The sequence below is a fragment of the Mesoplodon densirostris genome, chromosome 2 (genome assembly GCF_025265405.1).
Source record: "Mesoplodon densirostris isolate mMesDen1 chromosome 2, mMesDen1 primary haplotype, whole genome shotgun sequence".
Taxonomy (NCBI): Eukaryota; Metazoa; Chordata; class Mammalia; order Artiodactyla; family Ziphiidae; genus Mesoplodon; species Mesoplodon densirostris.
In genome coordinates, this window is record NC_082662.1 from 101,435,384 (window position 1) to 101,448,717 (window position 13,334).

Below are 13,334 nucleotides of genomic sequence, written 5' to 3' on the forward strand. Positions count from 1 at the left end.
ACATACACCAATTCCTTTTTCTCTGATTTGCAATTAAACCATTTTATGTCACCATACCAAAAATCCTTGGGTTTCCTGCTACTATACATGCTGAATATATTTAATGCAGCAGAGATATAGCTCAATGAACTCACTTCAATGTTGGAAAACTGGCTGTTTTTCAGACCCTAATTGTTGGTGATTTTCTTCTGCCTATCAATGTGATGAGTAGAAGCAGTAATAGTATAGTGGTTAAGAGCCAAACTTGAGCTTGAAACCCAGCTTTTTCATTTATTAGCTAAGTGATTTAGGGCATGTTACTTGTTTCCCCTTTGCCTCAGTTCCTTTATATTTAAAATGTGGCTGATAATAGTACCTATATCATGAAGTGATTGGGAAGATTAAATTAGTATCTTCATATAAATTGCTTAGAACAGTGCTTGGCACATAATAAGTGTTATACAAGTGTTAGCTATTATTACTGAAATTGCTTAAGACATCTGTGACACCAAGGCTATTCATTCATTCATACTTCCATCAAAGAATAAATATTAATATTTACAGTATATTAGGCAGTGTTCTAGATGATAGGGATTCAAAGATGACAAATATAGTCCCTAATTTCCACAGTTTCACACATTATTAGGGAGGACAAACATTAAAACAACATGATAAATTAGGAAATAAGTGTTTACAGTTGAATAAATTAACTAAAATTATTATAAAAGTGAGGTTTGGACTAAGTACTGTAGAACTGCAGAGAAGATCAGGGAAGGCTTCCCAGAGAATGAGACTTTTAATTTTGAAGGATAAAAGTAGAAGCATAGATAAGGCGGGAGAGGGCAGTCAAAATAGTTGTGATAAAGATCCCTGTCTTTAAGCCAAACATTTAAGAGTTTCTATACTCACTTCTACAGAGAAGATTAGAGAAAACTAAACACAGACATTTCTATGATCTTCCACCACTTTACATGCATCTCTGACTTATGACTGGAATAAAATATACCCCATTTTTCTCTACATGCTGTGCCCCAATGTTTAACTTTGCCTTATTCTTTTTTTTTTAATGTGTAATTATAGGTGTTAACTTCCCCAACCAAAACTGGGTACACTGTTCTCTGTATAAGCAATTGCTGTATTTGATCTGAAAGGTTTTTTAAGTAATAAAAGAAGCAATTTAATTAATTTTTGTAAAATACTTTAAATTCTATAAAGAATTTAAATTTCATCTTATAAAAGACAAAAAAGTACGATAACCTAGTTTATAATCATAATTAGTTTCAATTTAATCTGGGTTTTTTATCAATGATGCAAACAACTCCAAGCCAAATAACTTTGTATAATAAATAACTCTAAAAAACTTCAAAAATAATTTTTATGACTACTGTTTACCCCAAGAACATATATGACACATACCTGTGTCTGAAGGACGTAAAAAGTCCGTGTCACAGGTGAAAAAGGTCTGATGGTCCTGAGCTGACAAATTCATGTCATAGTATGTAAGTGGCTCTTTACCAGTCACCCAAGTGTATCTTTACCAAAACACAATAAAATATGTAAATTGAACATGAGAGAGCATCTGTCTGCTACAACAGACACTTTTTAAAATTCAAAAATATACTGCTACAAATCTTATTTCAGGATGTTTCAAAAGCTTATTATAATCAATAAAACAAAAGAGATAACCTATCCAAACTACTTAGAGTACAATAATAAAACATCAAGAACCAAAACGGAAAAGGCTAGATTATTCAACAAACAGTACTTCAAAGTTGAATTTGAAGGGATAAAACAATTTGACTTAAATATATACTTTTTAAAGTATACTTAAATAAATTCTCAGTGAATTAGAATTAAGTATTAAAAGTAAACTACAAAAAAACTAGAAGAAAACACAAGTGAATTTTTACTAGATATCAAGATGATAAAGCATTTTCAAAGCATAAAGGCAAAAAAAACTTCTTTCAGATTTTACTAAATTAGAAATTTTACCTTTCATTTCCCCCTAAACCCCTCAATAATTAATAGCAGGTAACAAACTATCTAATAAATACATTTTAAAATATCCAATCTCAGTGGTAATTAACAAATAGCAAATTAAAATAACTAATTTTTACTATTCAACTATAAAATTGGCAAATATATATTGTCAAGGGTGAGGTGGGACTCACACATATTGCTGTTATAAATATAAATTGGTATTTACATTTCTTTTTCCAGAAATCAATTAGATAATATCTATCAAGAGTCTTAAAAATATTCACACCTAGTTAGACGATGGGTATATGGAATCCCATTATACCACTCTCTCTACTTTTGTTTATTTTTGAAATTTTCCACCATTAAAAGAAGGAAAAATTAAAGGGGGGGAAGAAGGGGGGGAAAAACTGTTCACACCTTTTGATTCAGTAATTCCAGTGCTACAAATCAACCCTAAGGAAATAATCATATATGTGGCTAAAGATTTATATATAAAGCCATCCCTCTAGAGTAAATGTTAACAGTGAAATATAACCTGTGACCTGGATAGGGGAGCAGTAGGTAAGTTATGTATGGTACCTCCATATAATAGAATAAAGTACAACTATTAAAAATCATGTTTTTGAAGAAATTCATGTTTTGAAGAAATTCTGTGGTAAATTCACACATAATGAATTTTATATATTATGATGTTCAAGTTTTGTTTCTGTATATGCATATAGAAGAGAGACTGGATGGAAATACTAATAGCAGTTATCACTTAGTGGTAGAAAAAGGTGATTTTTTATTTTCTTTTTTATACATCTTTTTATTTTCCAACTTTCTACAATGAATATGTATATATTTTATAATCAGAAAAAGCATTTTAAAAGCACATTGTGTTATTTATATACATGATCAAAGATTTTAAGTTATTTAATAGTATAAGTTGCCTTTAAAGTCGCTATTTAAAGTTTTTAGCTATTTTAGGAGAAATTATCATGAAGAAAAAGGAAAAAGTAAATCCTTGTTCACTTAGCAAAATTTGGTATACTTTCTAAAATCATTAAAAAAATGAACGATCTACATTAATCCCAAAATGATTTAAAGCAGCTAAAAAACACATGCACAGTATCAATAACTTAAATTAGCAGTAAATTTTAAAAGACTCAGTAAGGTAAAACAAGGATTGGGCCATAAAATGGCTCATACCAAAGAATTCTATACACTTGTTAAAGGTTGGCTACGATATGATTCCAAGCTTCCTAGAACCACACAATGATTACCAGTGCAATGTAGACTTTTACATTAAGACAAACTAATCATTCAAAAAAGAAGCATTAAGAGTTCGTTATACTAAGATAAGAAATTCCTCTTTAAGATTTTCATGAAGTAGATACTATAAGATAACAAGAATAGCCTAAAAACTTTTAAATAAATACAGTGAGAAGTTCAAGGACCTGTTTCTTGCAGAATCCCTTAATATAGGCTAATGACATCTATCATAAAAGCCTAGCTTTGGCTTCCCAGGATGTGACTGTCCTACGCTATCAAGTACTTATGCACAGGGATTACTGCCATATTATTTTGTATCCCCATCATTTTGCATAGTGCCAATACATAGTAGACATAAACTGTTTCTTGTTCAATGAATTAAATAACATGCCCCAGTCTACCTCCAGGTAAAACACAGCCCTTTCAAAACAAAAGTAAAGTATCTTTGGTCATAAATTTCAAGTCATTTTCTCATTTAGAATAAAAACCAGAAGAGAAATGGACACAATAGTGTAGCTAGGGAAAGGCAATACAAAATACAATATAAAAATATTATGCTCTGTACCGTTGCACAAATGAAATTTATATTCACATTCAGATTGATATTTTCTAGTGAATCATCAAAGTTTGCAATTGAGCACATGTGCACAGGAATATGCTGACATTTGCAATTTTTTCTCAATCTCATGAATTCTTTGAAAAGGCTTTCTGCCATAAACCAAGAGCCAAATGTATACTTATATCACAAACATATGGTTTGATGCAATGTTTCTCATGATTATAAAAGTAAATATAGTCAAGATGCTGCCAATTAAACCATGGGCTAATCATTTTACCTTATATCAGTATCTCCAACTAGAAGAGCTGTGATATATTTGTAAAAATAAATTTTTCCATAATACTTTTATTCTAAAACCAACGCCATAATTATACTGAAAGAAAAATGTAATACCTCCTATATTCTGCTCCTCTGAAAAGATTTAGAGGATTTCTCCATACCTTGCATTCTAAAAAACAAAGAGAAAAAGGGGGAAAATAAGACGGTTTAATCAAATGTAGTTAAATCTTAATTTGGTCAACATGTATAGTCACTGTATGTTAAGTACAGTGCTAGCCACATATAGCACAAAGATGAATAAGGCATGGATCACCCCTGCTGTCACGCAGTGTACAACTAAATCTAGTCATTCCCTTATTTCTGTCTCCATAGCATTTGGTTCACAATTCAAGTACAGCACTTACCATATTACAATGTGACTATCTGGTTTTCAGTTTCTCCTTTAAAATATGAGCTTTTAAAACTTTGCTCATTTTGTACTTCTGGAACCTACCACAGCACTTGGAACTAACTTAACTGAATTAAATGTAGCATGAGAATTAGTTATGTAAACTATCACCTACACTGTGTGATAAGTGCTATGATAGAGATATTTTGTTCCAAGAGATAAAAAGGAAGTGATTAAGTTTGTTCTGGAGAAATTAGGGGAGACTTTAGAAAGGTTGTGACATTTAAACTTGAACCACTGTAAAAATGAGTAGAAGGTTGCCAGATGAAGAACATTCTAAGCAGAGAAGTATCAGAAAACCACACAGCATACTTAGGTTAGAGTACATGGTAGAAGGTGAGAGGGAGAGCTGTAAATGAGGCTGGAAAATAGACTGGGGGAAATTGATGAAGGGGCTTACATACCATGTAAAGAGTTTAGACATTATCCTTAGTCAATCAGAAGCCATCAAAGGTTTATAAACAGAAAAATAACAAATATCAGGACTTTGTTTAGATCAGCAGTTCTCAAAGTATCATTCATGGAACTGCAAAGTAACAACTCATTTCATAATAAATGTTAAGACATTGTTTGCCTTTTTAACTTGTTGACTTGAACCCAACCCTGAGAGTAAGGGCGTCCTTAAATTTTGTGCCCCAAGCACCTGACTTGCCTCACACTAGTCCCAGTCCTGCAAAGTTGGGCTAACGGTACAAATCAAAGGTTGGTAAAATTGCTGGTACTTTAAAGTAGTGGTCATTGGATTCCTCACCCCCACCCCAGTAAACAAGGCAACCAAGTATGATGGTTGTCTCCAGTATAAGCAATTGTTTTTTGAGCTGGACTGCCCTTTTTTTTTTCATGGAATCTCACTTTTACTTGAGTCACTAACAGACAAACTTATGATTATTCAGACAGATACCTGGCAAACATTTTCTCAAAGTTGAACAAAGTGAGTCTGTCAAATTCAAGAAAGAAAAAACAGTATTTGCTGCCAATGATAAAACTTGAGCTTTCAAGTACATATTAGAATTTTGAAAAACTTGTATCAGTTACCATGAGCTTGACAATTTCTCAACTTAAAGGCTTTCCTGTGAGATTAGTGGTGATATTAACAAATGTCATTTTTAAAAATTATACAATATTTCAATATTTGGAAGACATGTATAACTCAGGGAATGAGTGTTTTCCAAATGGCCAATGCATGATTTATAAAATTATTCATAAGTGAAAGACCCATTCAAAATGGGACACCAAGGGATTTTAATGTACAGAACATGAAAAGTTAACTGGTATAGCTTCAGATTCCACATTGCAACTAAACTTTAAGAAAGTACCTCAGTAAATTTTGGTGTTGTTTTGAAAATGAATATCCACAAACTTCTGAAAAGGTTATTAAAATACTTTTCCCTTTTCCAACTACATATCTGTGTGAGAACAGATTTTCTTCATAGATGTCAAGCAAAACAACATTTCACAACAGACAATGCAGAAGCAGATATGAGAATAAGCAATTTTTTATTAAGCTAGATATTAGAGATTTAAATAAATGTAAAGAAATGGCAGTCTACTGATTAAAATTTTCTCGTTTTGGAAAATATAATTATTTTTCATGATATGTGTATTAGCTCAGGCTGCCATAACTAAATACCATAGATTGGGTGACTTAAACAACAGAAATTTAGTTTCTCACAGTTCTGAAATCTGGACGTCTGAAATCAGGGTGCCAACATGGTTAGGTTCTGGTGAGAGCTCTCTTCCTGGCTTACAGATGGCTGCCTTCTTCCTGTGTCCTCACATGTCTCCTCCCATAGTGGAGAGAGAAATTAATCTCTCTTCTTCTCCTAAGGCTACCAATCCTATCACATTAGAACCCCACCCTTACAACCTCATTTAACCTTAATTGTCTCCTAAAAGTCCTGCCTCTAAATATAGTTACATTAGAGGTTACAGCTTCAACATATGAATTTGAGGTGGGGGAGAGACACAGTTCAGTTCATAGAACTATGTTAACAGGCAATGGGTTTCCTGTTATTTTAAAAATAACTACTAAATAAATATTTTTTAAATTTCTGTTTTAATTTCTAATATGGTAAATATTGTGGATATAATCAATATATAAACAAAAGCTCTTTGAGGTCCTCAATAATTTTTAGGAGTATAAACGATTCCTGAATCTAAAAAATTTGAGAACCACTTTTTTACATAGTAAGGGGAGAGAATGTACTAAAAGGAGAAGTATCATAGGCAGGGAAACCAGTTAGGATATACAGCAATAGTCCAGGAAAGAGATATCTAAGGCCTACATATGGGACACTGAATGTTGAAATAAAAGAAGGTAAAATACAGTCAAGGTAATTTTTTAGGGGAATCAATAGCATACGATGAGGGTCAATAGTCTGGAGAAGGAAGGGGAAACAAGAGATATAATCTAAAACAACTCAAAGGTTTCTATTTTGGAAATTAATAGATTTTAGGATTATGGAAAGTACCTACTAAAAGAAGATAATTAGCAGTTTCACTTTGGACAGAATGAGTTTAGGGTTGCTTAGGGCCATCAAAGGTGGAGATTTCTAGCAAAGAGTTAGAAATGTGGGTCTAGAACATAAAAGAGAGCTTGGGGAAAGAAAGTTAACATTGGTTCTCCCAATATATGTCTGTGGGTGACAATATTATAGAAGGAGATGCAGTTACCCAGGGAGAGAAAGTGGAACCAAAGGAGAACTGTGACTCACTTCTGAGGTCAACTCATGCATCTCTTCTGTGAAACATTTTGTGGCCTTCCTTCCAAGAATAACTGACCATTCCCTCTTTTCATCACCATAGTATCTTCTATACACTATATAAAAGTATCTTTTGTGGGCTTCCCTGGTGGCGCAGTGGTTGAGAGTCCGCCTGCTGATGCAGGGGACATGGGTTCGTGCCCCAATCCGGGAAGATTCCACATGCCGCGGAGCGGCTGGGCCCGAGAGCCATGGCCGCTGAGCCTGCGCGTCCGGAGCCTGTGCTCCACAACGGGAGAAGCCACAACGGTGAGAGGCCCGCGTACCGCAAAAAAAAAAAAAAAAAAAAAGTATCTTTTGTATCTTTTGCCATCACTTATTTATACGTCTGTATCTTATACTAAGCTGGAATGTTCTTAAGGTTATCTTCACTTTCATTATGCAATGGTATACTCAATCTCACAATAGGGAATAAGATTGTATAATGCATTATTGTTATAATTATTTACATACTGGACTCTGAGCTTCTTGAGGACAGATCTATGTCATATTCATCTTTTTTTTAAGATTTATTATTTGTTTATTGATTGATTTATTTAATTTTTGGCTGCGTGGGGTCTTAGTTGCAGCATGCAGGATCTACGTTGTGGCGCGCGGGCTTCTCTCTAGTTGCGGTGTGCGGGTTTTTTCTTCTCTAGTTGTGGTGCGCAGGCTCCAAGGCACATGGGCTCTGTAGTTGTGGCATGCAGGTTCCAGAGCGTGTGAGCTCTGTAGTTTGCAGCATGCAGGCTCTAGTTGAGGTGCGCAAGCTCAGTAGTTGTGGCACGCAGTCTTCGTTGCCCCGTGGCATGTAGGATCTTAGTTCCCTGATCAGGGATCAAACCCGTGTCCCCTGCATTGTAAGGTGGATTCTTTACCACTGGACCTCCAGGGAAGTCCCTCATATTCATCTTAATATGCCTTATTCTTAAGAGTTCCGTAATTATTTCATGAAAGGGGAGAAAGGAGTAGGGGAGAGAAAATTACCATTATTCCTTCCTGTACTCCTAAATGGCTGCCAACCTCATCCTTACTAATCCTGGTCAACACCCACTCAAGCTTTTTTTTTTTTTTTTTACTTATTTATGGCTGCATTGGGTCTCTGTTGTTTCACGTGGGCTTTCTCTAGTTGTGGTGAGTGGAGGCTACTCTTCGTTGCAGTGTGTCGGCTTCTCGTTGTGGTGGCTTCTCTAGCTGTGGAGCATGCGCTCTAGGTGCGCAGGCTTTAGTAGCTGTGGTGCGAGGGCTCAGTAGTTGTGGCTTCCGGGCTCTAGAGCGCAGGCTCAGTAGTTGTGGTGCACAGGCTTTGTTGCTCCACGGCATGTGGGATCTTCCCGGACCAGGGCTCAAACCTACGTCTCCTGCATTGGCAGGCAGATTCTTAACCACTACACCACTGGGGAAGTCCCCCACTCAAGCTTTAGGGCTCAGTTTAAACAGTTCTTTCTTACAGACTTTCCCTGATCACACCTAAAAAGTGCCAGCAACTGCACTCAGGTAGTATTTTTCTGCTAAATTAATATAACTCTAGTGGTTTACTGAACAAATGAGACATTATGACATTCTGCAGAATTAACTCATTTGTATGAGTTAACTGTATGACTATAACCTATACCACATGAAAGAAACAATAATCCAAAAATGTCATTTCTATCTGGCTTCAAATATTTTACTTTCCTAATTGCATAATTACTAGATACATATAGAGGAATAGTCTACAGTTTATGTATGACAACAGATTATCCATACATGAATAACAGATTTTGATGTCTTTGTAAATATACTGAGAAGAAAAACTATTTTTCCTAACTTCGCTCTCTTGGCAGAGATGGCTAATTGTCTCTGTTCTCTCCTTTACAGTAATAATATCCCCTTATCACCTGTGCATATATACACTGAGAAAATGATTACAATTTCTAGCCTCCCTTACAGCTAGTTCTGGCTATATGACAAAGGTCTGACCAGTAGCAAGTAAGTTGAAATAGTATGTGACACTGCTCGGAAGTGTCCTTGGTTGCTGTGGGGTGGGGTGTGGGGAAAGCGTCTTCTCCTGGCTTATTCTCCTTCCTGATGACTAGACTGTGGACATGATGGCTGAAGCCAGAGCAACTGTCTGGAACCACAAGGAAAAACTGCATTGGAGATGGTCGCAAACAAAATAGAAGGAGTCTAGGTCTCTGATAATCATTGCTCTCCATATCAGCCATGGATTACCTATATTTAAAGGAAAGACAAACTGCTCTCTACTGTTATGAGTTTTCTATCTGCCACAGCCAAACACAACCTTAACAATACAGCTCTGAACACACATTAAGTCAGTAGTAGTCACCTGACAAATTCTGTCTGCTGGTTTCACTTTCTCTGCTGCTGGAAGGAGAACCTGGCTCTGAAATGCTGCCGTCTGCTCCTCCCATCAGTGGTCGCAAATGGCTTACAGATACTTGCTCAATAAAAGATGTGCCGTGCTTATGGAAGTACCACCATTCAAATATCTGTGACAAACAGAAAACATCTTTCACTTAAAATAGAATTAATCAGCAGATATATGACCTCAAATCAAAACATTCTCTCAAGATGTTCCTGTTTAATTCAGCATTTGAAACGTGCCCTCCTTCCAAAAAATAAGCCAAACACAAGATTCCCTGATGACACATGCCAAGCCAAGGTAAAATGTTTTACAACTTTGTAATGAAATTCAGACAAGCTTAGGCAACACTAGAAGAAATACGTCTGTAAATAAAGCATTAAAAAAACAGTAAGACGTGTTTAAGCTATAAATAATGTAACTTACATTACAATGTCATTTTAGTCTATCTGTAGCATAATTAAAAGACAAATTTTGAAACAACTAGCATGGTGGATTAACCACTAGACTAGGGTTAGAATGCCCACATTTGACTCCCAATTCAGCCATATATTAGCTGTGTGTTTTGGGCAAGTTAACTTCTAACCTCTCAGAGCCTCAATGTCCTATCTAGTAAATATGGTTAACAAGAATTGTAAGTGCTTTTAAAAAATAAAGTACTACTCCAGTATTTGGTAGTATTATTAATGTAGGTTAAGAGTCAAGTTGATTCCCATATTGAACCATTTAAAAATCAGGATATTCATTTCTTTCTGTTTCCATGGTTTATCATTGTTATAAGAAGAGGAATCAAAAAGCAGCTGTGTTGAATGAGCAGAATGTTTCATATTCGGATACTCCAGCCTTTTCAACTCCCCTTGCTGGCTCCTTTGGGTCTGAGCTTAAATGACATGTCCGAGGGAACTTTTCCTGATTCCACAGAACAGAAAGCTATGTTATGCACTCCCATTGGTTCTTTTATTCTCCTTTCAGAGTAATCTTTTTACTCGTAATAATTAAACAACTGGCTTTGTTGCTATTCTTCAAGCTTCCAAGCACATTACCTCTTCAGGTAGAAATAACACAAGCAGCACAGCTAGCTTTCTCATTTCAGGTGGTAAAAGAAATTATAAATAAACTTTGCTAATAAAAACTCATCAAGATTTCAAGGGTAATGACACAGTTTAACCTTTAAAATGTTACTTGAATTCTTAAGTTTTGTCAGTTTAAAACGTTGGTTTAAAAACAGTAACAACAGGGCTTCCCTGGTGGCGCAGTGGTTGAGAGCCCGCCTGCCGATGCAGGAGACACGGGTTCGTGCCCCAGTCCGGGAAGATACCACATGCCGCGGAGCAGCTGGGCCCGTGAGCCATGGCTGCTGAGCCTGCGCATCCGGAGCCTGTGCTCCGCAATGGGAGAGGCCACAGCAGTGAGAGGCCTGCGTACCGCAAAAAAAAAAAAAAAGTAACAACAAATTTTAAACACTTTTACATATTACATATGCAAGTTATATATTATATAAATGTAAGCTTTCTCCCCTCCTTATAAATGAGGAAATTAGGACTCAGAATTCATGTGACTTGCCCAAAGTCATCAGATAGTAAATGGCAGAGTCAAGACTCAAAACTGCATCTGCTGGTTCCAAGACCAATGCTTTTTCTACTACATCAGCTGTTTAAAGATAGTTTATCTTCTTTATTTAGATTTTTATATGCTATGACAAAATATGCTAAATTATGAGTAGGCTTTATAAATCAATAAATTTTGAGGCTTTTAATAACAGAGTTTTCACCCAGAATTCCTCAATAATTTTTTTTAAGTCAAGAGAAAAAATTTTCTCATCCGGTATTTCACTTCAACAAAATGGTCAAGTGTTCGTCCCTATTTAAAAAAACAAAACAAAACAAAAAACCACTCCAATATAAATGCTATTATTTTTACATTTCTACTATAGTTATAGAGCACCACCTAGAGATGAGAAAAAAATACAGAAAAATTTCATTGGCCATGCATGCCATAATACTTCCTAAGATTTTTATCTGTAGCAGTATTTTTCCAAAGTTTATACTATGAAACACTAGTTCCCAGGGATGTTAATAAAGATTATAAAATTTAAAAAAATCTTTTTAAAATAAAAATGATAGCTTGGTTAAATAAAGCAAGGGAAAGCTGAATTAAACAGGTTTCTTTATTGTGGCACTTCTTAGAATAACGTGGCCAAAATTCATTAGTGTATGTCATGTTGTTGCAAGCTTTCACACACACTATCTCATTTAATCCTCATAACTATGAAGTTGATACTTTTTTTTTTTTTTTTTGGCTACACCGGGTGGCTCATCCAACCCGGGCCTCGGCAGTGAAAGTGTGGAGTCCTTTGGGGCTTCCCTGGTGGCTCAGTGGTTGAGAATCCTCCTGCCAATGCAGGAGACACAGGTTTAAGCCCTGGTCCGGGAAGATCCCACACGCTGAGGAGCAATTGAGCCCGTGCAACACAACTACTGAGCCTGCGCTCTAGAGCCTACGAGCCACAACTACTGCAGCCCGCGTGCCCTAGGCCCCGTGCTCCACAAGAGACACCACTGAAATGAGAATCCTGTGCACCGCAAGGAAGAGCAGCCCCCCACTCACCACAACTAGAGAAAACCCGCGTACAGTAACGAAGGCTCAATGCAGCCAAAAATTAATTAATTAATTTTTTAAAAATTAATTAATTTTTAAAAAATTAATTGAGTCCTAAACCACTAGACCACCAAGGAATTTCCAAGTTGATACTATTATTATCTCCAGTGTACAGATGAGGAAATTGGAGCTTTAGAAAAGTTAATTCACTTTCTTGAAGTCATACAATTAAAGTGATGGTTAGCCTGTTTCCCAAACTCTGCTCTTAAACAGAAGGTAACTGGCAGCCTATAAGCCTAATTCAAGACGGATAAATTTTTAGTCTGCCCGATATTGCCAACATTAAAGTATTGGAAGATTTTATATAAAAACTTTATATCCAGGTTCTCTTGAAATCGTCTGAAAAAATTGGAAGACCTGGTAATACTGGTCTGCAAGTCTACATGGCAACAGTTAGCTTTAGCCTTTTCTAGAAGGAGTATGTACTGTCCAGATTACCCAGTCTTCAAAGTAAATAAAAATTTCAATTTTTACACTCTGCCAATTTTACTCATTTTTGTTACTAAGCCGAGCCTGCAAGCATTTAGATCACAACCCACCTCCCACTACACCCCCCCAACATACAAGTCTTTTATACGCAAATGAATACTATCGATCTCTAAAAGTGGAGAGGAAGTTGCAGTGTTTTTTTAAACGTTTTTTCACATTTTGAGAATGTGAAAAATTTTGAGAATGCTGATCTATAAGTATTTTTAATTATTATAATAACTATTTAAAGAGATCTGATTTTGAGATAAACACCAAAGCACAAAGGAAATGGAAACTACTTACAAATATTAGTCCTGATATCAAAGAAGATGTCCCTGTAAGTGCCACATAGAATTTGGGCGTCAATGAATTTAAAAATACTGTCACTGCCAAAAAGAATAAAAAAATCAAAGTTAAAAAAATAAGTACCCAAGTTACAAATATGCAGGTGTCTTTATGAGTGGAGGGACATAAGTAGTATTAATATCTAGTATGAGATTCAGTTGAGAAAGTTGTAATTTTTAAAAAGCTACTTTAAATTCTCATTGTATCACATCTTCAAAATGCCTTCACATATGTAAGCGTAGGATTTTACACTACTGA

The 13,334-nt window shown here is 35.5% G+C and overlaps 1 protein-coding gene across 8 annotated transcripts in view; it reads right to left on the minus strand.

Annotated features, from left to right (window-relative positions):
* ST7L (suppression of tumorigenicity 7 like) overlaps positions 1 to 13,334 on the minus strand; it is a 68,140-nt gene that overhangs the window by 51,968 nt on the left and 2,838 nt on the right. For 5 of the 8 annotated variants that reach the window (XM_060090263.1, XM_060090270.1, XM_060090262.1 and 2 more), the window contains exons 2-5: positions 13,035 to 13,117; positions 9,570 to 9,732; positions 4,166 to 4,220; positions 1,396 to 1,511 (exon numbers count right to left, since the gene is read on the minus strand). In XM_060090263.1, coding sequence (XP_059946246.1) covers positions 1,396 to 1,511; positions 4,166 to 4,220; positions 9,570 to 9,732; positions 13,035 to 13,117 — 417 coding nt within the window. The remainder of the gene's footprint in view (positions 1 to 1,395; positions 1,512 to 4,165; positions 4,221 to 9,569; positions 9,733 to 13,034; positions 13,118 to 13,334) is intronic. The other 3 variants (XM_060090265.1, XM_060090268.1, XM_060090266.1) reach the window with 2 other exon arrangements.